General features: G+C 35.5%; 1 protein-coding gene across 2 annotated transcripts in view; it reads right to left on the reverse strand.

The window, feature by feature from the left end:
* The window catches only part of LRPPRC (leucine-rich pentatricopeptide repeat containing), a 93,469-nt gene that overhangs the window by 66,421 nt on the left and 277 nt on the right, over positions 1-26,771 (reverse strand). Inside the window, exons 2-13 of one of the 2 annotated variants that reach the window (XM_010576470.1) lie at positions 15,558-15,760; positions 12,464-12,586; positions 11,637-11,758; positions 11,489-11,547; positions 10,659-10,745; positions 10,053-10,179; positions 8,856-9,000; positions 7,925-8,067; positions 7,535-7,640; positions 7,346-7,453; positions 1,307-1,425; positions 597-690 (exon numbers count right to left, since the gene is read on the reverse strand). In XM_010576470.1, the coding sequence (XP_010574772.1) occupies positions 597-690; positions 1,307-1,425; positions 7,346-7,453; positions 7,535-7,640; positions 7,925-8,067; positions 8,856-9,000; positions 10,053-10,179; positions 10,659-10,745; positions 11,489-11,547; positions 11,637-11,758; positions 12,464-12,586; positions 15,558-15,753 (1,429 nt within the window). In that variant the 5' untranslated portion in view covers positions 15,754-15,760. Of the gene's footprint in view, positions 1-596; positions 691-1,306; positions 1,426-7,345; positions 7,454-7,534; positions 7,641-7,924; positions 8,068-8,855; positions 9,001-10,052; positions 10,180-10,658; positions 10,746-11,488; positions 11,548-11,636; positions 11,759-12,463; positions 12,587-15,557; positions 15,764-26,771 lie in introns of both variants that reach the window. The other variant, XM_010576469.1, reaches the window with a different exon arrangement.

Raw genomic sequence — 26,771 nt, forward strand, 5'->3', positions numbered from 1 at the left:
TCTTTGGAGAAAACTCTTTAAAAGTGATTAATACATGCTCTTACAACTTCATCATCTACTTAACCCATCAAATTTATACACATAACTTCCATGACCAACAGATCAGCAGAGCACTCTCAGGTTAACATCAGTGCCAATCAGTTCTTTAAAGTTGGTTCTTTCATTAATAATTCTGTAGTACTTCAGAGCCATATTGTTAGACTAGCATCCTATTGTAATTGATGCTGCAAACAAAAACAATCCCCACACCAACAGATTAACATTGTGCAAGGCAAATTGTTTCTTTAAGCCCTCTAAGTACAAGAGGATTATAATCCTATCACAGTCACAGCAAAGCTGTGATTTGTAAATATCTTATAGGTAAATCTTATGTCCAGGTTCAATACCAAAAAAAGAATTTAACCATGATATGTTGTCCAGAATCGGCAGTTTCAAACAGTCTGAGATCTCATCATAGAGGACCTCACATAATAAAAGCTTTGCTCAAGTTTCCCACGTACCTTTAAACCTCATATATTAATACATGTAAATCTCTTAGCCTACAACCAATCAACACTACCACCACGTACGTAGTAACATACATGAAAAATACTTACACAGAGAAAGAACGTTGTTCAGTCTTCCATGTGCTGCTTCGTATCTTATTTCTGCTACAGAGAGTCCAACAGTTTCAAACAGGCAGTCATTTTTCTAGAGATAAAGCAATCAATCATTGGAAGTACATACAGAGAAGACCTTCTGATACTTCATATTTTTAAACACTTCTTTCTCAAAGGACATTGGCATTCTTGTATTGATAGCTGTTGAGAACATAGAAGGTGCTCTACAGAAGTCTGCATGGCTAGCCAGGTAAGTTGCTACTGATCAAAAATTATCCAGCTTTTCTATTGAAATCAATTGCAAGAGACAAAGTTACCAAAGGCAGAAAGAGTGGAACAGAAACTTAGTCTGTAATTCTGAATTCTTTAGCAAGAAAAAAAAAGAAACTTCACTAGAAACAACTGTAATACTTCTAATCCCCAGTAAAAAAGGACATCATTCATTTATTTAGTTTTCCACTTCATAAAACAGAAAGCTAGTAAGTCTTGAGCAAAATATTTTGGTTAGCTCTGAAAAGTTGAAAGACAGACAGGGTAAACAAACCATCAGTGCAGCAACTGTTTCAAAAGTAATCTAAATATTCTGAACAGTCTTCATCATACCAAGTTCATGTTTAGAGCACTACTGGGATCTAAAGCCTTCACAGAGAACATGGAAAAACAAGCCATGCAACAGTTGTTTTTATGAATTCTAAATGTAAACTCACCTTCAGCTGGGCACGGGCAGTTTCAGTATCAGCAAAATTTTTAAAAACATAGTCTGTGTATGTTTCTGTATCAAGTTCCACCCCCAACTCATGCATCACTTTGAGGACCTCAAAGATACCTATCAAAGCAAAATTGGTAAGGCTAATTATTTCAGAAAAATGAAAACTTGAGACTCAACATTTAAAAATAAACGTTGCTTTTCAAAAAAAAGAACTTGTCTCCTCAATTCCGTCCTTGAAATTGCCATGCAAAATGCTGCATTCTTATTTTAGGTGTTAATAAGATCTTAATTGTGAAACTTAAAATAGATTTACTAAACTTCCTGGTCTGTGCTGTATCAAAAACATGAAACTCTTGCCTAGTTTGGAAATTGCTAGTATACAAAGTTATTTTCTAACACAGTGAATCTAAGACAGTTACTCTTAGTCACGTTTGCAAAACATCTTTTAGAGCTATATATCAAAATGTCCATATTATTGTGCATTAAAAAAAATCTGAAATTTGGTGTAAAGTATATAACCAAATTCCAGATACAAATGCATTCTTCAATACATAATACATTCTTAGCTTTGTTCCAAGTATCCAACCCTGATTAGCAAAGCAAGCTTTCAAGATTGTCTCTAGATTTGTTTAAAACAAATAACATTTTTGTAAGCAAATAGGTTGATTACTTTATCAATGCATCAGCTTCAAACTGGAAATTCAGAGAAAGGCTGGAGTCCCTCAAGCCCCAGTGAAGCTAGATTGTAACTTTTACAGGGTTCAGATCAATTCACATAACTAGACTGTATATTACTACTGTAGATATGCATTTGAAGACAGCAGATAGCAAATCTTAATAGCTCAGCAATTGGAGCGTAGGGTTTTAGAGCATATCGTCATGCTTTTTAATTGATCACACTCCTCTGATTTGCAGAAACTTCTTACAGTAACCCTAGCTAGCAAACTCTGAACCCCTGTCAAAACCAATACAGGTATCATCATTTTTTGCTGGTCTAAAAATGATTTGTCAGTTGCTGCAGGACACCAGTACCAAACAGCATATGTTTTTTTCAACTTGCATTTCATACTTATTACTTTAAAAATGTAAAGTTTCCCAAAGTCCCTGTCTTTGCCCTGGAGTGCCACCTATGGAAAAGTGACACTTCCATGAATATTTTATGCAGTGCACTATGGTGCAAATAATCAAATGTGAATTCCCTTTGAGCACTTGAAAATACATGCAGGCAAGTCACACTAGATTAAAGTCGCATCATCTGTTCAAGTTTGCCTTAAACAAAACTCTGATTTTGGCCCAGAATCTGCAAAAATATGAATAAAGAATTAATTACAGTAAGTCCTTCTTGATACCTTTCAAATTTTGACAGCTAGTTTCTACTTCATGTTTTCAACTTCCCAGCAAATACATTAAGTCCTATTATGCTGACACCTTTTCTAAAATAACTGTATCTGTATCACTAGAAAGTAGTGTGAAGACTAAGAACTAGATACCATAGTGAACAAGGTGTGGTAAACTCAGGAGATTTTAGTTCAAATGTGTATCTAGAACAGAGCAGAAAACAGGCTTGTTAAGCATCCACATTCACTAGTAGGCACACTAGTGTCACAAATTGTAGCACACATTGTCACAAACGCCTACTAGGGCACAGTTCCTGACTAGGAAAGGGCATGTATGAAGATTAGAACACCAACACAACAGTGAGATGCAGATTAAGGAGTAATACCAGTAATAATACTGCATATAGCCAAATTAATCACAAACTTAAAAAAAAATGCTGCTACACATTTCATTTCTAAGATGGCTGATGTACAATTTTTGGGGGGAATAGAAGTTTAATGAAAACCAACACAGAATCCTACAATTTTGTGTATGATTCCTACTTCACCAAGAGCAGAACTACTTTATTGTCACATAAATATCTTTCATGATACAAAGCAATGAAACATTCCCACTTCAATCAAAATACTATAAAATTGTCAAATATATGCATGAAATAGGATTTGAGCATTATGTGTGTGGACTGTTAGAAATTCTTTGTTCCTCATATTGGAAAATACACTAAGCTCTTCCCCCTCCCCAAACCAAAGAAGACTAAAAAAGAGAGACAAAAGTGCAGTCACATTTATCTATAACACTGGTTTCCCAACCTTCTTTGAGAACACATCCCCAGTACATACATATTTATTTAGAAGTTACATACACATACCACTGTACTGATATATTATGCACATTATAAAACACACACAAACAGAAAGTAAAAAAGGATGAAATAATTATTTTACTTATTAACAGCCTGCTCACACCCCAATGGATTGCCTTGCACACCCCACTTTGGAGACCACTGATCCAGAAGACTGGGTATGACTAAAACCCACAGTAAACTCTTCCGGCCACCTCCCTGCTTGATCCAGAATCAGGTTTTTGAGATCTTGGGCTGAGATATCTAAGGACTGCAGGACCTGAGTATGTAAAATCAAATAACTGAGTGGAAAGAGGACAGAAACAGAGAACAAAAACCAGCCAAACTTCTGTTCTCCTTTTTGTCAACACTAGAAACAGCACTCGAACACCGCAACAGAACAGATTCCAGCCTCGAATCAGTATATCCAAGAACAAATAAAGAACAGATGAATTACAAGATGGTCATAGTATTTCTGTAGCAGAGCAGAGTAACTTGCTGCTTTTCAAGTGAAAAGTGAGACTTGCATTTCAGTCCACCTTTCATTTCCTAAGTTTCTCACAGTAAGTCATGCCTTCTTCCTAAAGCAGTCCCATCAGAACGGGGGGATTTCTAAGGCAGTTACATACAGTTGTACATGTGCAAGGGTAGTAAAATTGGGCTTTAAGCAGTTTTCTAAGGAAACAAAAAAATAAAACTCCATTTTGAGAAATGAGGTTGCATTCAGAAGAACAACATAATAGTTAACATATTTTTGCTGTGCTGTTAGTTTCAGATGCACTCAAAGATCTTTGCCAGAAAAGTCTGCCTACAAAACAGTATTTCAAGCAGTTACTTTGTGAAATCACCACTGTCATCCCTCTCCGGACTCAGACTCTTATTTCCCCAAAGTAAACCTGAATTACCATTCACTAAACATGCTTTGCGTATATAGCAACAATTCAGCAGAAAACAAAAGTGAAATACACAACCGACTTCTAAAAACTGTCTTTAAAAACATCATGATTATTCAGAGATGAAGGGGAGCTACAAAATATTCAGCAATGTGTAAGTCAAACATTTCTGTTTATTTATACTAGGCCCTCCTGTTATTAGTGTATAATCTGATACAAGATGAATCTCAGTGCCAATAACAGTTTCAGATCCACTGCATATTGATCTCTTAAACCCTGCAAGCACTTTCCATTCCTAAAAGCCTAACAGCATTTACTTAGATAAATACTATGGAAATAAGTAATTATCAACTTAGATAACATAAAAGCAAGAATGCCCCATCTGAAATTATCTCCCTGTGTAAAATGACTGAAAAGAGCTGTTTGCTATTTCAGAGTGCTTAAGTTCTCTAAGGTGTATTTAAAAATGGCCTTGCTTAGTTTCATTAGCCACCACTTCACTGCTACTTTTCTTTCAAACTCAATTCCATAATACAGAAGTTAAGGAATCTCCTTTGATATCCAGTGTCAGCTTTTGTTACAATAAACATTAGATAAACGTATAATTAAACATTGCTAGTAGTTACATAAATGTTTGGGTCACATTACACATACTGATTCTGACATTTGTACCCTGCAGTTCTAGATAGGTTGTTGCTTATATTTGTGTTCTTTAATAATTTAGTCCACTGTCTACATCCTATCAGATTTTTAATAGTTTTTCCTCAAAGTTCTTTTCCATTTTCAGCCTTATGTATACCGAGATGCAAAGTTACATACTGGGCATTGCTACTTCGTAGAAAAAGGAATTATCACCTCTTTTTTTGGTATGAGATGTGATACAGTGTCTATCTATACTTGTGTTCACACATCTCTATTATTTTTTTGCTGCTAGAAAGCACCATTCTGTTCATTTACTATCTGCTGTCATCTTTAGGTTCTCACTACAGCATTATTTTTTGCTCTATTATTTCTATTAAACAATTTCAGGGTGGGTGGGGTTTTTTTTCCCCATTTACTTTCCTTCAAGCACATTGGTTGTATTTTTAGATGGTGGATCTCTTTTTTTTTTGTTGTTATTAAATTTCAAAAAATGAATGTGAGCTTACACACGGAAAAGAACAAGACAACTTGTTTCACTGCAGCAAGAATAATTCCACTGATTCTTTACTGCAGAAGAAATTGCTTACTATCTTCTTATGTATTTTAAGAATTGCTAAATCACTTGACTTTTGTAGGTATGCACACAATAGTGACGTTCCCACTTGACAATGCAAACTCGGAGACTAAGTACCAGGTTACGACAACATGTTTGCAAGTCCACGGTATCATCATACAGCCATACAGAAGTTTAGGTATCCAATGCCTTTGCAGATAGAAGAAAGGTTCTCTAGAGAATCGCAAAGAAAGCCAAAATTGAGGGTTCCTTCATCGGTTTTCTTCCCAGGTTGTTTACATGAATTCCAGCAGTAACTACTAGCCAAAGCATAGCCAATCTGTATAGTAGGAGTCCAAATTAAGGCAACCTCTGATCTTGCCAAAGACCAAGAGATATGAAAACTTAAGTTTCTCTCAACAGTCACATACTGCTTCAGTTTTGTGAGCTAAGTCTAAATCTAAAAATACTTCCAACACCTCTTATAATTGTGTTAGTGAGGTGAAATTTTCCATGGAGTAACCGAAACCATGTTTTTTCAGCAGGCAGCATCCACATAGAGAAGTATGACATTGACTTCAATTTACTTATTTTTGGCAACATTGTACTTCAATTAAGTCACAAAGGACCGAACTAAAACATTGCCAGACTTTTAAAATATCATGGAACTTTCAAGCATCTGAAAACCTGGGAGAAGATAAACTTGGGAAGTAGTCTAGCAGGAACAGAGTCTAAGGAGTTAATAAAAACTGAATATTGTTTTCACAAAGGCTTTTTGAAAAAGACTTGAGACATTTTTATAGCCAGAAACAATTAGGGAATACTTGTTTCAGCATTTCTTCCAAACTGGAATGTGACTGTGTATTTAAGATAAAATTGCGATATGAAGAGTCTGCTAAAAGCACTTTTTTTTTGTTTGTGCATTTTGTTTGTCACCCAGTGTCACACTAACAACTCTGCATCTCATTCTAAAGCACATTATACTGTGAGATAAGATGAAAAAGACAGTTTTTTGTTTCCCCAAGGGGGAAGTACTTCTGTTAAAAGCATCTTTTTACAATACTATGCTTTCTGAATTACCAATAACGCTAACCAAAGAATTAGATACTGTACTCTAAAATTTAATATTTGTTCAATTCTTATTCATATCCTGTAGACATCCCCATGTGTAACAGGGGAAAGTATGCTAAATGCTTAAACCTACTTAAGAATCCCAAAGATTGAGCATTTCTGTCCTTCAATCAGTATGCTGTCAGGTCAGGCTCTCGCATTCAGCAATGTAAGTTCTCCTGCAGTTTTTATTATTGTAACAAAACTCATGTTTGGTTTATCAGGTAGATAATAAGAAGTTGGCTTGAAAAAAGGATTGAGTTTGCCATCTAGAAGAGCTACAATAACATAACCTTACTTTTAAATTCTTCTCTTAGATTTCAGTTACTTCAAGAGTAAACTCTGTAAAATGTAATGAGCAGCAAAAAGAACCAGCAGAAGACAGAAAGAATGTGAAGAGTTAAAAAGATAATTAAACACCCTCTCATCTTTCTAAGCAAAGGTAGACTTTAAATTTGTAGAACTGTACCACAATTAAGTAAGAAAGGAGGTTTTAAAAAAAAGTCTTTCTGAAGAAAAAATTGTTTACAACAAAGTGAGACATGCAGCAAGGTCTTCATTTACTTTCAAGAGCCTGCTGACTCTCACAGCAATGTTTTAATAAAGCTTTGTACACTAGGTTTGCAATAAAGCTAGAAGAGCATTTATTGAACAACTAACCTTTAAGATTCTTCTGTTTCTGGAACCCAACTAGAAGTGGCCAGAAATAGTGAGGTCTGAGTGGCAAGCCTTCCTCTTTCATCATCTTCATCACATCAATGGCCAACGCTGAAAACATTCACAAGATAATTAAACAGTAACCAAGTACTTTAAATAAGCATATGTAAAATAACTAAATAAGCAGAGTACCTGATTTGTTGGCCTCCAAAGCACAACGCAAAATAAACTGTAACGGTGCTGAGTGCATTTTTGCTTCTTTTAACTCAGTACAAAATTGCTTCAGCTTGTTCACAGGCTGCAAAGAATTTTAAAAATTAATTTAATATTTTTTCAATTTCTCAAATTAAGCATGTTAAGATTCTTCTAATGGTTAGGAAATGGCTATTACACATGGCAAACGACTCTTGTGATTTTTTTAATTTACTATGCAAATTGATACAGAATATTAAAAACCTTCTTTTATTCTTCAAGAACCATGCAAAAAAAAACCCTACAATTTTTCGTCTTCACAGTTGCATTAAACTAAATAAATATACTGTTATTAGTACATTAAGAAAAAAGTATTACTACATTGCATACCATATCTTTATTTACACAATGTTGCAAGAAGAAGCTACCCTGGTCCATATTATCACGTGATAAATGATTAAAAGACTTCAAAATACGGAAACTTATATCTTCGAAGCCATGAGTTATCAGAGTCAAACACAGGTTCATTGCATCTAGCAAGTGAAAAACAAAGAACAACAAAATTTAAAAAGTGCATATAATTATTTTCACATTAAACTACTAAAATTAGTGAAAGCTAGGAAAGTAAATGTTTTACAAGTATCATTAGCATACTTTTAAACATGATTAATCAATCAAATTTGAGACTACCTTTTTCACAATTATTTACATTTATCAATGAAATTCACTTTTCCCATTAGAAGACCATGGCGAAAATTACAGAAACTTCACCACTGCAGCATGACAGAAGCATGCTAAATAAGAGAAACACATTTCTAGACACATCAAAAAACAAAGTGGATGAAGTATAATTAACAGTTATCAATCGCATTATGCATACTGGGATCCAAAAGTGACTTTAACTGTAGATAAAGAAAACTGTATTAGATGTTTAGTCTCCCTTTTTATGATGTTAATAAAGAGCTGTCACAACAGGAATTACAACAGTGTTTGAAGAAACAGCTCCACACTTACTGCTTTCCTATAAAGTTTTAACGAATTTTAGAAGTTAAAAAAATGATATATTAATTCTTGTATGTAAATGATTAAAATTGGTTTATATGTAAATTTTGTAAAATGTGATCTAAAGCAGCACAAATGAATCCACAAACTAATGGCAAAAATAGTATTTTCCCTAGGTATTCAAGAGAAAAGTACAAAATTAACTATTTTTGATAACATTAGTTATTGTTGGGAGAAAAAAAAAAAAAAGGAAAAAAAGAAAGTGCTTTCCCTCTCTACCTCAAGTAGCAAAACACTGCTGTAGTAACCAAGGACATACCTGGAATTAATTCCCCTTCAAATCTTATGCGTTCTTTAATATCTTCAATGTACTGAGGATATCCAGCCTTGGCAAGGCTAAAAATCACCTGCATCAAAATCCTATCCATAAGGTACCCTTCAGTCTTCTCAACCTCTTCTAGAGTCTGTAAACCGGAATAAATTTAATTATAAAAAAGTCCAAAGTGACTCAAACCAGGATACATTAAAATTAAAAAAAAAAAAAAATTAAAAAAAATCACAAAGACCTGGGTTTTTTTTCCTTTTTTAAAACCACGCATTTAGATACATAGAATATGGTAGAGAGCATACCCAAGATCTATAAAGAGGGCCTCAAACACCTTTAGACTGTAAAAAGAAAAATGGGACAGATAAAAGGGATATAATAGATAGTTTAATATCTAATAATATATGAAAACACCAGAGGTATTCCCATGGCGAGATAACTTTCAAAAGAAATTACTTTGAAAAAGGGAGAACTATTAATCAACCTTTCTGTTAGTATTTGGAAGAAGGTTGGTTGATGAAGATTTGTTTAATTTGTAAGTCACAGAACAATATTACGTTTCCCACATCCTCTTCCTTGATTTGGTCCTCTCCATCTGATACTACTTAAACTCAAACCAATTTTCTTTTCTCATTCCTTTCTGAATACTTCTGTGATTTAAAAAAAGTAAGAGAGAATACTTGAAAAAAATCAGCTACACAAAGGGCTGTAAGGCAGCATTATCTTATCCGCACTTCATGAATACCTAAGTTGTTGGTGTGAACTCTCTCTCAAAAAAAATTCAGTTTTACTGGAAAGATTCTGTGGCTTCAATGGGAGCCAAAGAATGGCTCAATGGGAGAAAGATAATCAAGGTTTACTTTTTATTTATTTGTATAAATAAATATATAACTATCTCACATGCATTATTTGTCTCTTTAATAAAACCCTGAATTATTAAATCACTCACTGGCAAACTTATCTTCTCAGAGTGAAAGGCAACTATCAAAAGACAAGTATTTTTCATAGAGTATGAGGCTGCTTTCAGTTAACCAGCTATTCAGGTAAAAAAAAAAATTATTTAATTGCTGCAGACTAGGAGGAAACAAGTTATAAAATTCAGTATTATTCCTCCTGCCTGGATAGAAAGCATTCCAAAGTTAAATTGAACGAAAGATAAACAAGTTGTATTTAAACTCAAACTTGCAATACCTTTTTGATGCTATCAGCATCACCCTTTTCAGCATACACATTCAGCAGTGATAAATAGGTGTCTGGACCCGGTTCAACACCTGCCATCCTCATCACTGAAAGGATATTTTCTGCACTCTTCATATCTCTAAAAGAATTCAAATGGAAGACCCTTGGTAGATTTAATCATAATGATGTTTATTGTGACTTCCACATTTCCTCATTAAATTAATTAGAATTGGAAACAAAGACTGCAACAAGCATTGAGAAACTTATTTTAAGTAAGCAATCCTGAAAGGTGAAAGTGCAAATCTTTTAATTATTGTATTACTTAACATACTCTTTCAACACCTGAAAAAGTTCAAAACTAAGTGCAGCAAATTTCTTTTTCAAACACTACAAAAGTACAGTAATTTATCTTGAACTTCAACATTTTTAGACACAAAAAAAATCTACTTCCTTTGTTAAATAGCCCTGTTTTGCTTCAAAAATGTATAAAGACAGTCTTCTATACATTTTTATTCAAAACCATCACATTATTCTGCAGCTTGTAATTTTTCTGTACACTATCACTTTATATTGTAGTAAAACAAAAAGAAAATAAAAGAAAATGGTATTAAACATTACCCTGATCTTGCATGACCTTTCACAAGGCTACTGAATACTGCCTCAGTGATGGGGAGGTCTTTGGTCTTCATAAATCCAAGAATCTTACTGCAAAATACAAGACAATGAATGATGAGATTTTTTTTCTTTTGAAAAGATAAACTACTGAGCTATTGCTGCGCTGCTGGACAAGTAATATATCATCAAAACCAAATCCTGATGTCGCCGAGCAATTACATTTGGGGATGCTGCATAACATGCTCATAATTTGGTAATTTTCATTTTTTCAGATGAATTGTATTTGTCACTTTGAAATATGCAGACACAAGGGTGTGGCTGGGCTTTTTTATTTTTATCTTCCTTTTACTTATTTCTCATGCCCAACAATCACACTGTTGCAACTTAACCTTACTAAAATTAAAATGTTAAACAGATATCCAGCAAGCCCTGAGTAACAACAACAATAACAAAAACCAGAATTAGTCCTATTTGCTCCTTAGCCCACTTTGTTCTCAAATGCCTTTCCCAGTAGCCATTTTCTTACATAGGCAGTAAGCCTTCATAACCTCACATTTTTTCCACATTGGCTCTAGAACAAGTTATTTTCTGAGCAACTTGAATACAATTTGATTTGAACACACTGGTCTATCACTTATTTTTATTTTGCTTGTACAGGTTCCAGCTGTCTCTAAGAAACTGCTCTTCAGTGCTTGGTTAAAATATAGTTAAAGTCCCTCTTTGCTTTGATCAATTTATAAGAATTACACTTAAATGAGTTTTAACATTAATGGTAAGGATTATTAGAAACAAGTTTTGTGGAAATCCCTTTAAACATAAATGCAAAAGAATACCTCGCTCCTTCAATGTCACCCTCATCGCAATAAGCAGCAATCAACCTCTGGTATGTAACCTACAGAAAACAAAAGGGGAAGTTAATAATTTCCATCCAATAGATGGATACTACTATTAAGAATGAAGATATCATAAAAGGGTACCTACTCGATTGGGCTGCACATTAGCTTCCTCCATTTTAGCCAAGAATTCTGTCGGAGAAAATTTGTGCTCATTCTGAAGGTAGACTTTAAGTAAAGCATTATAATGGCTTGTATCATACACAGCACCTAAGAAAATATTTCAACTGGTCAGTGAACGTAGATTCTCCAAATTCAACATGATTTTATGGCTTTCTCAGGTAATTAATTTCACATCAATTTTATTCTGTATGAACTTTATGGACTGCTTCCTTTTATCCACTTTTGAAATATCAGACATCTATTTAACAGCACACATTTATAAAAGGCTAAAACATAACAAGAGCACAGTAACATCAATGCTCGTGTGCATGCTATTCCACAGCATCTACAGCTGTATTTATTTTAGAGATTCAGCAATATTACTATCAAGAAGCAGTTCGGCTATGCAACATTTATAGATAAATAACTCTAAAAAATCATCTGCTAAAACAGCTGGCAGCACTAGGAATACTCAGCCCACCAGATAAAGGTAACATCTAACAGAAAAGTAAAATACATTCTTACAATAATAAAAATCAAGCAAAAGTCCAATTTAAGCATCTTACAAAAAAAACCCCAACCAAACCAACTCTTTAGATTTATTATTAACACCCCTAGATGTCAGTATAACTCCCAGAATAGGAAACAGGTCTCTCACCTGAATAATAAAACTTAACGTTTATTCAGTAATGAATATTTGCTGTTATAACCTAGCATTTAAACACTATTAAAACACATTCAGTCTTCTATTACAAAGAAAGTAACTAAAGCACATAGCTGTTCTTGCAAGAGGGACTAGCAAAAACAACCTACCCAGTTCTTTCATCTTGTCCCATATCATATGGGCTAGTTGTGTTCTTTCAGGTGACAGTACCTCTGGTAAAAGAGCACCACAACTTCTCAACAAAAGCAAGGTCTGGTTACTTCCTGGACACCCTGCAAGTAGAACACAACCACAAATTTCTTTATAAATAATTATGCAATAATTATGCATTTAATATTAGAAAAAAGAGTCAAGACTGACCCACTGAATTTAAGCATTTTGTGTAAAATAGAATCTTCTCCAAGACTGAAGATTCTTACTGAACAGGATACCCAAATGATTAAGCAATGACACTATTATGCGCTGTCATGAAAAAGATTCACAGTAAGACATGCCATTCAATACAATAACGACCTCAGTGGAGCGGAAATTTTTACAAGTACAACACAAAATACTAAACTCAGAAGATCTCGTACTTTAAATTTCCCAATCCAAGATCCATAGATCATTTCATCCTAACAGGGACATAGCTTTCTGGTAAATTTCTAAAATGGCAAAATACTTGATACCAATTCCATAATACTCTAAAACTGGTATTCAGAGACATTCCACATTTAAATTTCCATTTCCATTTCTGCCCATGCTCAATATAAAATAAATGAGATAACTTACATCTAGAGAATAGTGAAGGAAACTGTAAGAATGTCTACCTTCTCTGACTTCTGCACTAACCCCAGAATGTCAAAAAAGTAACTATAAACTCATCTCTCTTGAACTTCACTACTACTCCTGAGGCAAAGGAAGGCAGAGCTGCAGCATCTATCACAGATTACCCAATAAACTGAAGACATACTTTTTTTTCAATCACATCTTTATATGCAAACCCAGCAATTTCTAGTAAAAAGGAGAGTTTATTTAGAAAGCACCATACTGTAAAGAAAAAAAAAGGCAAAAAAAAGTTGTCTATTCCTTTATCACAGAGAAAGGTACACTTCATAAGTAATTTCATCCAACAAGGAGCAAGATAAATGCTCACATACAACATAAATGATAGAAAACCTTACAGATTTGTTTTCATCTCAAACATACATGCAGACTTGAAAGACTAAGACCTCCAAAATGACTTGAAGTCTAAAGCATCACTAATGCTTTGTAAGTTACTTCCAAATCATCATGCCAGTATTCCAAAGTTGTGTGCAACCCAGCATAGAGGCAGCTGTTGCCAGTAAAGATATCTCCAGCTGTGATGATCACTGTAAGTGTAATTTTTAATTATACAGAGCTGTAGAAACAGCTATACAGCTGTAAAATAATGGCAAAATAAAGTAAAAAAAAAAAAAACCAACAAAAAAAACTCAACAGCAGAAAGCTATACGTTGTCTCGAATTAGATCTTCAGGTACCAAAAAGGACCAGCAAATCTAGGATACCACATGACTATTATAAACTATGTTTCAAGAGCACATTCTACAGCAGAAAAGTTTCTTACACAGAGTAAACTCATCTGGGAAGAGACACAGGTAGTAGTGGGGGAAAAAATAAGCAATAATGAGAAAAGAGGAGGAATAAGTTAAAACATTGAGATGGGATAGGTACAAATTGCAAATGGGGATTTCAACTTCTGGAGACATAATAGAGTGGTGAGATAAGTCATACTCTACTAACTGTTAAATCCCTGCACACAATTAGTTCATGCAATAAAAACACCAACATCTCCAGTTTCACAGTGCCAGTGGTACACTAGTGACTGAATACCTTGAAAGGCAAAAGAAACGGGAAAAGATTTGGCAGTATGAGTATGGAAATATGCAGGACGAGATCTAGAGCAAGAACCTTCTTTGGGCATTTTTTGTGTTGTAATTAGAAATGGAAGAACAATACAAACACAGACAAATCTTTTTAGGAAATCAACAATAACTAACCTCCCACACTTTTGCTAAATTAGTTTTCAACATTATTAATAAAAAAGGACTGAATTTTTCATATGGATATATTTGCCATTTATTTTAATACCATCCTAGTTAAACCTCTTGTGAACTTCTACGCTTTTTTTTTTAAATATACTTACACAGCCAAAGGAAACCACTATAAGCAATTAATTTTTTTGTTAATATGACTTCCTAAAACCTGTAACTAAAGATCATGAAGAACTGTGATTTGCAGATAAGCTTAGAGACATAAAATCTTGCCAACCTACACTCGCAAATTATAAGTTTATACCCAAAAAAGACAAAGCAGTTGGAATCAGAAAGGATATCCCAAGCAAAAAGAAAAAACTAAGTTCAACAGAAAGAGAGCACGAATTGAAGACTCAGCTTATAAACAGTAAAACACAAAACTTGCAAAAGCACAATCCCAGGCATACAAGCCATTAACAGTCCAGAACAATACATAGCAAAGTTTAAAACAAAACAACACATGCTGTCATTGTTAATTATTGGCAGTAGTACTTAGTGAGTATATTTAACAAATATCTCCATTGATTCATCCTAACTAGTACCAAACCTCATCAATTGTGGTAGCTGGTTTGCAAAATATTAATATAGTCTGGCTATTTTTAGCCAAAGGGGTATTGAATCTGTCAGAATGAACAATGCCTCAGCTGTTTATTTTTGTTGTATCAAAAAAAAAAATACAGCTTTCTTGTACTGAATAACCACAGCTACCTGGGAATGCGGAAACTTGGGGACCACCTCCACATTTCCCTGTATAGTTCCATTTTAAAACAAATAACCTCTTAAGGACAGCATGGTTTATTACAGACATTTTCAAAATACACTGTGTAAAACAGATAGACATGATCCCTGTTCAGAGTGCACAATACAGTTATATGAGGAAGGTGTAACATTACCAGATTAAAAATCCACAATAAGCAAGGCAATATGATAAGATTTATTAAAAGTACACTGAATTTTTACAAGACTTTCAAATTCCCAAAGACAAAAAACCTGGAAAAGTAAACATGTGCATTCAAAGCAAAATAACATCTCTACAGCCTTTAAAGTCTGTTCATCAACATATGCAGCAGATTAAACAATGGAGACAAAATATAAATCAGAACTCTTTCAGTTAATTTCTTTGGTTTGATGAATCATTATATTGCAGCTCTAAATTTAGCTTTTATTTTGTTTTAATTGGAACTTACCTGTCTTGCATATTTCATGGAAGATTTTTAGTAGAAGGACTTTAGGGATGCGGCCAGTTTTTCTGACAGAGTTATCCATTTTATTTAATGCCCAGTCAAACTGCCAGGTCCGTCTGGTTTGAATTTCTGAAATTGGTTCTTCTTTAACACTTCCCTCCTGTTGAGGTGCAACTGTAAGGAACCGTATTTGGTACATAATGTTTCTGCTTGAATAAAAACAAACAAACAAAAAAATAGCGTTTACACTTCTGTAAGTCATTTTGCAACTACACTAGTCACACAATGTCAAAAAGATAAAATGCACTTCTTGCTGATGAACAGTTTCTTAAACACATTCCATGTTGATATAAACAAATTCCAGTCATTCATTTCTGTGTCTTTCTACTTAAAAAGATATAGTCATGTATATTTTCTCACAGTGACAACTATTACTCTGAGATTTTCAGTTGGACTCACCTCATGAGTTAAATGGTTCAAATACTGTTCCCGCAAAAATAAAAATTTTGAAGTCATCCAAGTGCTATGAAAGTCTATTGTCCCATTACGGCTTCTCACAAAAGCTCTCACATGCTTTTGAAAAATCACTCCAAGAACAGTCACAGACATCTCTTCCAGAACACAGCAAATCAAGGCAGCAAATAATACCTTTCTTTTCAATTAAAATACACAAAAACTAATGAGAGGCCAGTGTTTTAGACAATGGCTTAAAGAACAATGGGATCATTCCCCATTCTGCAGAATTTACATTAACGAGCATGAAGCATCCATTCTGCAATGTAAAGCAAACATCAACACTGGATTTGTTTAAATATTTATTTTCTCAAAATGAAGTGTGACAACCAGAAACATAATGAGAAAGTGTTCTTATTCCTAGCAAAACAACAACAGCTTGCCAATTTTTTTTTTTTTTTAAAAAAAGAACAAGTTGATGTACTTAAGAATAAGAAAATAGTATTTGTGCCGTAATGGAATTGTGAACAGCCTGTGCAGGTAAAATTATCATTACACACAAGCATTTTTGGAAGTCTCTTCTCAACTGTCCTTATAACTGCATAAAATAAAACAGACTATCCTCCTCCAGAATCCTATACGAAGGAAGTAATACATGCTGGATGGCAAAAAGAGGATTCAGCAACTTCTGAAACTGCCCTCCCTCATATCTGGCTCTGTAGACACCTCTTCAGCTAAATTTCTGTAAGGTCTCTACACCCTAGTCGTACTCCCTGCTGTTAACAGATGTTCCAGGAATCCCATGCAGTAACAGCTGCACGTTTTGTTGAAATGGCAGCCTAGAAGTGAGGAGTACTGGCATTCTCTACAAAGTTATTTTCCACACCTGGAGCTTTTCCACAGGTATGTCTGCTGGATGGTTTCTCACCAACCAGTGCTAGTTTAAGGCCCTAGCAGAGGAAACCTAGTGGAGGAGAAAAAGCTTGCTGGCAATTCAGTGTTTCAGCAGTATAGGCAGCAAGCTGCTAGACAGCAGAAAAAACATCAGTGGGGTGCATGCATATCAGTGTGGTGGAAAACAGACTGGTGGTTTACCATCTGGTTGCCTCTTGTGAGTAGGAAGTAGCCCAAAGAGCACCTTTTTCCTTGCTGTTTGAAATCCTGATTTAATAACTGAGCAGGCCATAAGTTCTAGGAGTAAAATTCTTTAAATAAAACCATCCTGAAGCAGAATATCTTTCCTAATAGAGCTGTGAAAAGTTTAGAAGATGTTTTCTTTTTGAAGGCATTAAAAAAATTCTTTAATAATGAGGAACCTCACTACCATTTGGCATTATCTTTTACAAGCAGGCAAGTTTTACACTGCCCAATCTCCTCAAGTTTCCTCCTGAAGAATGTTCCAGATGCCAGCAAATTATCTGCATTTCGACTAGGGAAAGGACAAGGAAGAAAGAATTGGAAAAGAGGAAAAAAAGACTGCCAAAAAAGGAGAGATCCCCACCTTCAGTCCGAGTTCTACCTCCTTCTAGATGCAAGTTCCCACTGATTCCTTTGGGCTAGCTCTCATTTTATTCAGACCCCTCTGTGAGCTTATTTAACTCACTAACCTGGCACAATACTAATTCAGCCACTTCTACAAAAAAACAATTACTGTTCCATCAAGTTAAGAGTGGAAAGGGCTCACACAGTGTCCAAAACCCAACAGAATGAACCAGAAAAAAAGAAGTGGAATAGGAATAGATAGCTAGAATCAGAGGAACTAGGGAGAAAAAGAAGAAACTGAAACACCACTTTTGGTGGTAAGCAGCTCATCAGATTAATGCTATCAAACTTTTTTTTTTGTTACTAGTAATGCCATCTCTCACTAGAAGTATTTCCCTGGGTGTCATTTTCCGATTCTTTCTTTCCTTTTCCAATTCTCCTACCTCATCATATAACCAGAGACAGGGTACCTTCCCTAAAACAGGAATCATTAGACTAATTAAAATCCAGTAGTACAAGGTAAGAATAACAGTAAGATACTAAATCTTAAGTCCTCTTGGTGTAAAAACCAAATGAGATGTCTACAATTTAGATAACTTCAATACTTAACTATGAGCTAACCACTGGATAGCTATAAGAATCAAACAGTAAAGATTGCAAGATCTTTGTTTTATCTTAACAATATAGATAAAGAAAGAAAATGGTACCATCCACTCTTATATAGCCATTAAAAAAAGCTACTTGAAAGGTTTTCAGAGTACTTCAAGTCAGGTTGGAAAAATTCTTTGGAAGCAAACAGCAACACAGGGCTTACTGTCTTTGTGACACAGAAATTTATACTTTGATTTCCCTTAACAATCAAAGCACAAGTGGACAAAACTCCTGTGCTTCAAATTAAAATTGAAATGTCTCTTTCTATAAAAATCTGCTATTGTTTTATAGTATCTTGCAAATTATTGAACTATATCTTATGCCACATAGCACACTTGTAATCATAAACTAATTGGTATCTACAATTCTTAAGTCCTGAGCTGTTTTAAGAAAGCCATCTTTCTAAGATTCTCCATGTGTCAAAAGCCACAAACATTTTAAAGTACTTGCATAGCTCCATCAGATTAAGTATGAAGATAAAAACAGTATGTGCATGCTCAAATATGCTGGTTAACAGCATGAGAGGACTCTACACTTACATTTGTTCCTAAGCTCTCCCTGCTTAGCGTTTAGCATGATGCTGTTTATAAGTTTAGAATATTATACTATATCAATTGCTACAGTTGTACACTGTAAAATATTATACTCTTATATGAAGTGTTATTTTGATACACTAACTTAACCTTCTGAAAGATCAGCAGAATTGGGCATTTCCAATTACACACACACACATAGATATTATCAAATATGGTACGTGGGAGAAAAAAAAATGCTAAGAGCTCACTATTCTAAAATATGAAAGATTAAGCAGACCAGAAAGATAGCTTTCAAAGAAACGCAAACTTAAATTAAGTAACACAGAATCAGGTTTGATTTCAGGCAATCACGTGAAGACAGAAGAATGCAGTAGACTACATACTTACTGAAAATTTATACTAATGACAAAACCTCCCCAAGAAACAGAAAAAGAAGCTAACAAAATAAGCAGTTATCCACGCATCAGCAATCTTCAACAACCTTGTGTGATTCTTCTTTAATTTTTAGAAGTTGACAAAGCACACACAATTAAGGGGAATAAAAAAAACCAAGGATAAAATCAAGAAGGCCATGTTAACCATTTTAGTCACATAAGTCACATAAAAAGGCAGCAAGAAAGGCTTCTAAATATAAGGAAGATGATTTTAGAAAATACACACACCTCTTAAAATGGAAAAAAATTACAGATCATACACTATTTAGCTTTCAAAAAAATGTTAACTGCAACCATACTATGTAAATTGTAACCATTTTGCCATGACTGAATTTTAACAAGGACATGTGGGTGTAGGTAAGAATAGGGAAGAATGAGCTAAATAATTTCTGGAAACATTAAGATATGTTATATTTAAGACACATTAATGGGCCTTACTCAACCTCCAGTCCTTTGGAATTACCTTCAAAAACTCATGAAATTTTGAGAAAAACAGAAGCATAATCAATAAAATATATGGATTGATGTATAGGCTTTTGGCACCATGTTACCTGTCGATCTCATAAGCAAAACAATGTACTTTTAGTTATAAAAATATGGGTGCAGTAATTGTTTAAAAAAAATTTAAAAATATATAAGATGTGCTGATCAGGGTTTGTTGCAAAATTGGGAACATATTTTGTAGGATTCTAAATTAAGCTATCTCCTGATCCAACTGGGAAGAGACTGGTACAACCCATGTCCATTCAATAATTTCATTAACAATTTGGATGACAGAAGAGTTAATAAACTTATAAAATTTGTAGACAACACCACAACAGTGGCAAACTCTTAGAAGAAGAGCCTCAGACTTCAGAGTCCTCTTCACTACTTGACATAATGGTCTGAAATCAAGAAAAAGGAAATTCAATACAGACCAAAGAAAGTTCTAAGTTTTGGACAAAAAACAAAGGCAGAAATGTAAGACGGTATACAATTGGCTAGACAACAGTCCAACCAAAAAAAGTACTGAAAATGAGCCACTGATAAACATGAAACACCACATAGCAAAAAAGAAAACAATTCTTCAACTCCTAACAAAAGCAACATAGATAAAATACAGAGAGAATTATTCTGCTTGTCATGGTGTGTTTACTCAGGAAAACACAAGTTTAAAAGACCCATCTACCCCATCCCACTCTCCAAATAAAGAAGCAACCGTGCCCAATCCATCAGACATCACACTGGTAATATTAATTGTTCTAATACTAATTATAATTAAATATTAGAACAGGATACCTTGACAGTCAAATCTTCTCATTTTGAAGCTTATAAAATAAGATTAGGAGAGGGGAAAAAAAAAAAATCTCCCGCACATGACCTTGGCATTGCTGATCCTGCCTCAGTGCTAGATGTTAAGAGTATATAATCTTATGATGTAACCATATTTTTCCAATTATTTTAACTAACTTTGTTCAGAATTAAATGCTATGCTACACAGCAAAATGCATGACAATTCTCCAAGGATTGCAATGGGTGCCAAGTATTTACTTTCATAAATTACTGTTAAATGGTACTTTAAGATTTTCTCCATGTGAAACATTATACTTGCGAGCATGTGAAGGTGCACAATAAACTTCAGATCTGTTTGGATTAGCAACCTGATTCCTTCCCAACACATGCAATTTCTCTTTACTATGCTTCAGAACTCTGTTTCTTTGTACCTACCCAGAGAAGCTCAAAAGGATACATTAAGCCCTATAAAGTGATCTCTCTCCTACTCCCACAATCACAAGATTAGAAGTAGCCTTCCAGTATTTGAGCCTTTACATAACTCTACCTTTACACCATTTTCAGCTTTGTCTCTACAACTGTGAGGATTAAAAATTCAGACCTTGCCTACATAGGAGAAAATAACCAATTATATGTTTGTAATCCCAACACAGAACCACTCGCCATTTAGCCATAACTCTTCATCTCCAATTTAGCTTACAAAGTCTGGAAAGTAGATGAAGCTAAACTCATAAAAAACTCATGCTGAGATGAAGTGTGCATGGGGAAATTTATACTAAGTTAACTAGTAAAATATTTCTATGTTTGCAAGAGTTTATGAGAATCCCAGTACCATACTCACATGTATTTACATGGTTTCCATATTTCTAGAGCAGACTAAAGGCGGTGCCTTTGATTCCCTAAAGGAACAAATCTTACTCACCAGTCTGAGTAAAAAGTGTCCCATCTTTCCCAAAACTCAAAAAGTAGGTGGTTTCAGTGATCTCCCTGGTAGCAGCAGAGTTTACTTTCTGTAAAACTTGACCAATTCCAAACATTCAAAAAAGGATTACAGAACTACCATATGGATATTTGCCTCCCTTTATCAGAGCCACACTAATGTAGCTGCTACAATTTTTCTAAGAAAAGTACTGAATATTTTGTTACGTTCTTTCTAAACTAAACAGGCAAAAGGTGTAGGAAATAGTTTTCAAAATACAAGCCATACTCGAAGTAGAATAATGGTAAACTTATGAGTTAAAATTCACTACTATACATAAAAGCACTACAGACTTAACAGTCGTTCAATTTACTAAATGTAAGACTAAATATACCACCTGAGATCCCAGCATGATTCACATGACTGCTAAACAGTATTTCCCCCAACTTAGCTATGGTCACATACAAAAAAAAAAGCCACAATGTTCAAGCCACTGTATCCTTGTTCCAATGAGATACAGTAGGATCCTACAAGAATAGAGAAAATTTTATGCTTTTTATGTAGACTGAGAATATCTACTTAGATATTCTTGGAGAATATCGAAAAACTTTGCCTAAGTGATTCACAAGAAGCAAAGCAGAAAAACCTTGCTTTGTGCTATTTCTTAGGAAGTCTCTACACATTTTATGTCCATCAGTAAAACACATACACAACAACAACAACAACAGTGCAGCTTGTGAAATTTACTAGGACAGAACATTGTTTCAGTATTACCAAAAGCAAGTCTACTCAATGCCTCCTCTGCATTTAAAGCCCATTAATTCTATCATTTTGCTAATATAAAGTAATTAAGCACTCAATTCTAGATTTTTGTCCACTGGTGATGGACTGCTGACTATGACAATCGACAGCCAAAAGCAACTTGTTTGCAGCCAATTAAAAAAAAAAAAGTACCATGCATTAAACCATGAATCATTTGGGGTTTTTAATTTATGGCTTACCCAAAGCTCAAATCAAATCCCTCGGATCCAAAACAGGACTCTTTAAAAGGGTATGCTTCCTCCCATCTCACCCACTTGCTTCAGTCTTGTACAAACACACCACAACGTACCAGAAGTCAACTGTCTTTACAAAGACAACTTGAAAAGCACTGTACATGGTACCCTCTTATCAACTTCCTCAGCAATCACTCCTCTGAACAGAACACATCAAAACTGGTATTTAAACTCACTGGAATCTCAAACTATAGAAGTGACAGCAAGGCCAAAGATGACTTGCGAGACTTGCAAATAGAGATTTCACTTGATTTTCCTGCTTAGCTATACTTTTATGATCTGTGCCTTAAGAGCCTAATTGTTCTCCTTTTCTCTGAGGACAGATAGGGTGTCGCATCAGGATGAGTATCCTAGCACCTGTACATCTGAAAGTGCCATTCAACAATACAGCTGAATTGATCTAGTATCACACAGTCATCATGCAGGGTTCCCTCTTCTTTTGCCCGTGGTACCACCCTTCTAGACTTCATCAGTTCCTTACCTGATCCAATAAAACCTGGCCATCTGCCAGAAAACTTTTTCCTCACAGTCTAGCAAATGAAATCAGCCCAGTAACAGGTCCACAGAGCACCCTGATTTAGAGCAGGACAAGCTGGCCAGCAATGGGAAGGTGGTCAGTGTGGGAAAAATGGAGCAGATACCATTCCTCCCAACACTAGCTTTACCACAGCAGCAAGCTGTAACATCAAATCATAACACAGTCACCTAGAGTATGTAGAAAAAAGTCCCCAAAAGATATTCTGATAATTCAAAATCTTCTCTGAACGCTTGTCAACTGAGACGTTTGTTACAGCATTCTTGACAGTCAGCTACTAGCAGCAAATTTAACCATCGCTTCCCTTAGTGAAGCTTCTATGAACAAAGTTCCAGTAAATAATTTGTACCACATAAATCAGTGCAGTGCTAAAGCGTGCTGTTGTAGATCTGAAATTTGTTGTATTGGTCTGTCATAGCTTATTTATCTTGTTATCATTGCATGGCATGAGAGTGATGACATACAGCTCAGCATATTTCACATTTCATACTAGAGGCAGAAAAGTGAAACAGTAAATTTGCCTTAGATCCAATTTGCTACTCAACCACCCAATGCAACTGGACATCCATCTACTGTCCTAACCTAACTTCAGAAGAAGTTTAGATTAAACTGACACAAAATTAAATGGGAAACGCTCCCACAGTATATTCCATTGGCTCAACTACGGTGCAGCAACACGCAGCAGAGCAACAGGAACCATCAATCACTGCAGGGAGACTATCTTATTCTAGCATATCCACTCTGCCCAAATGTGATCAAAGTCATCACTCTACCGCAGATGTACTTGAAAGTACTGACACATAAATTGAAGCCTTATTTGCATGAAGAGCCACTTCTCTGTCCAGCATGTATCATACTGTCTCTGAGCAGAAAAGCAACATACTCTGAGAGCCTCTAAAATTACACAGGCATAACAAGTAGCCCAACCATCATTTCTGTACTCTACAGTTTGGCAGTGGTAGTTAGGACTTCCTTGGAAAAACTGAAGCAATATAATGCTTTGATAAAATCTCTGCTTGAATGTGAATGGTTGTTGTTTCATATCTCTAAAGAAATGAACAGATTTGCAACTTTTCTGTGAAAGTCTCAAATCTGCCTCTGAACTGACTGTATTCTAAAGCAACTGTATCAAGCACATATAAACATAGTCATTTACACAGTTCTCTTGCGAAATGCTGGATTATTCCTTGTTATTTACTCTTAAAACTGTGGGGCTTTTTCCCCACTATTACAACTAGAACTTCAACAGTCTCTGGAATTTGCTGCAGCGTACTGCATTTCACTCTCAAAATACCATCCCGAGACCTGAACAGCAAGTACAGCAAGGCTAAATGATGTCCATATGTCATTCTAGTTCTTCAAAAGAGGTCCATTTCCAGAAGGTAAAACTTAGGTAGAAAAAAAAACCCAATGAATAGTTACTTAAGGTAAAAAATGAAGTAAGAGTATATGCTTATATGCGCAATTTCAGTTCATAAATGTTAGCTCTGCTTTACACTTTGGTCCTAGAGCATCACTTGTGCGCTAGGATGCCTAAATCCATAAAGTAAAGTGACAGTAAGACAAAGATTTTAGATGAAAAATTATCTTAGGAATGAAATTACTGGACAGAAAGAATGCACAAAGTTAGGTGTGCTGCTCAGTCTTACTCCAATATAATTCACAGTTTAGACTGAAACCTAAAAGCTATGAAATAAATACCAGTTTCCTGTGAATGTGTTCTCTACCAAGCACCTTTCTCACAGTTAACTAAAACTAGCCTGTGAATTACTAAACTATCCCACATATGACCCCATTTATACTTGAAAATATAGAAGAGTATAATTTGTTGCAAGAAAAAAGTATCATTGGGGGTGGGGGGGAATCAACCTAAAATCCAAACCCCAGCTGTTGGAGCCAAATTACCATCACATAAAGCACTTTTCAAGTTCTTTCCAGAAACGCAGTTCTAAAAAAAAAAAAAAAAGTGTTGTTAGTCCTTCGTCAAGTCATACATGAAGTTCTGTCAACATTACATCTTGCAACAAACTAATTTAGGAAACTAAGAAGAAAACAAAAATCAGCTGAATTACCACAACATAGAAAAGTTTATTCATGATCTGCCACTAACTATATGTGTGGTTCTGTTACCAACCATACAGCAGATGTCTTCCCAGCTCCTGGTCCTTCCTGCACAGGTCTGCTGCATCCTTTGCATCAACTTCATCATTTAACAATCTGTTACACTTCAACCACTAAAACCAGCAGAAAACTACAAACTTTTTTAGGTAAGATTTCTGTCAGGCTACTGCATAAAATCAGCTCACAATAGGTTCGATAAGCACTAAAGCTAGTGCAGGTAGCAATAACCTCCTTATTTTGCTGGCGAGACTTCCCTCTAGCAGTTCTCTTGCTGACTCTCATCTGTTCCCATCCTTTCTCCTGAACCAGCTCTGGAACTCAACAAGTCCTCTGCTGAACATACTTATTTATCTAGAATGACAGAACACTGTTCTGGTTTTCTACCAGTCATTAAGTTACATTGACTTAAGTGGGACCACCAGAGCTATAACAAGGCACAAGCCCCTTCCCACCTACTTGCACTGGATCCTCACTAGGTTTGCCAAACACTGGAAGAAATACAGCAAACATTCACATCCTTGGAGTAAACAGATCTAAACTTCTATTTAGCTAGGCATTTATATTTAAAATTATTTATAATTATTTTAATTGTTTAATTTTATACAAATTTTTAGTTAACAGTCGTTATTATAATCACAGCAAGTCACTTCACATAAATGAAAGCTAAGCATCTCAACTCATTCCCAACTCCCTGTTTTAAGGCTTAGAAACTGGACATGGTGGAAACCAAAAATCTAACCCCATCAAGGCTCAGAAATCATAAACAAACCTTTCTGTCATTCACAGACCGTTTGAGAATTTGTTGACAATGAAGTAACCCCTAATGTTAAAAAAGTTTGCACAGATCTTCATGTAGTTGTAACAGCATACTTGCTACCCAAAACACAAAAAATAAATACCAAACTCTTTGACATAGCTATCGTCTGCACAAGGCGCCTCCTTCTTAGGACAATTAATTAAGGAAAAAACTCACGGAAGCAACTAGTTTGCCTATATAACAGAATGCTAACATCACCCTGGTGATTTATTAAAAAAAAGCGTGGGCAAAAAAACATGAAATATCATATGTTTCTACAAACAGGGATTCTGAACTGTTTGTTCATGTATTCAGAGCTGAACCTTTTGCACTTCTGCATCCAAGAAGCACATGTTCAAGACAAAACACATCCCAAATGTGAAGCTGCAGTGCACCACCACTGGAGAGAAAGCTCATTCTCCCAAAACTAATGTTCTTTTCACTAAAAAAAAAAAAAAAAAGTACTCGTGTTAAGGAAGGGCTGCGTCTCCAGATTTCCTGCAGGGCACCAACCACATGTGAGCGCGGTCAAAACAGCGACAGGGATGCACACAGGTGGGGCGAGTTTTCCACCCTACCTGCGTGATGGAAAAGAGGGAACCATAGCAAAGGAGTTAAGGTATTCCTCCGGATAACAGACCCAGCACAGTCTGACGGGCACGGGGAAGAAGCCCAGATTCTAACTGTGCGGCTACCCGCGCTCCAGCGCTGCTTATCTCCGCCGGGTCTCCCCCTCGACTCCCCCTCTGCACCGTTTGTCCCACGACAGCGGTACCCTCCAGAGAACAGCGCCCTTTGCTCTTCACAGAGAGGAGCGCACTCTGCTTTCGTTTGAGCCCGACCGCGGGAAGCGGCGCTGCGGAAGGAGCGGGCCACCCTCGCCGGAGGGAAGCGTGGCTCGCCCGCGGCCTTCGACCCTGACCTAACCCTGCCGCGCACAGGCGGCGAGAGGCCGCCGGGCCG

The sequence above is a fragment of the Haliaeetus leucocephalus genome, unplaced genomic scaffold, assembly GCF_000737465.1.
Source record: "Haliaeetus leucocephalus isolate CR32 unplaced genomic scaffold, Haliaeetus_leucocephalus-4.0 Scaffold526, whole genome shotgun sequence".
NCBI lineage: Eukaryota > Metazoa > Chordata > Aves > Accipitriformes > Accipitridae > Haliaeetus > Haliaeetus leucocephalus.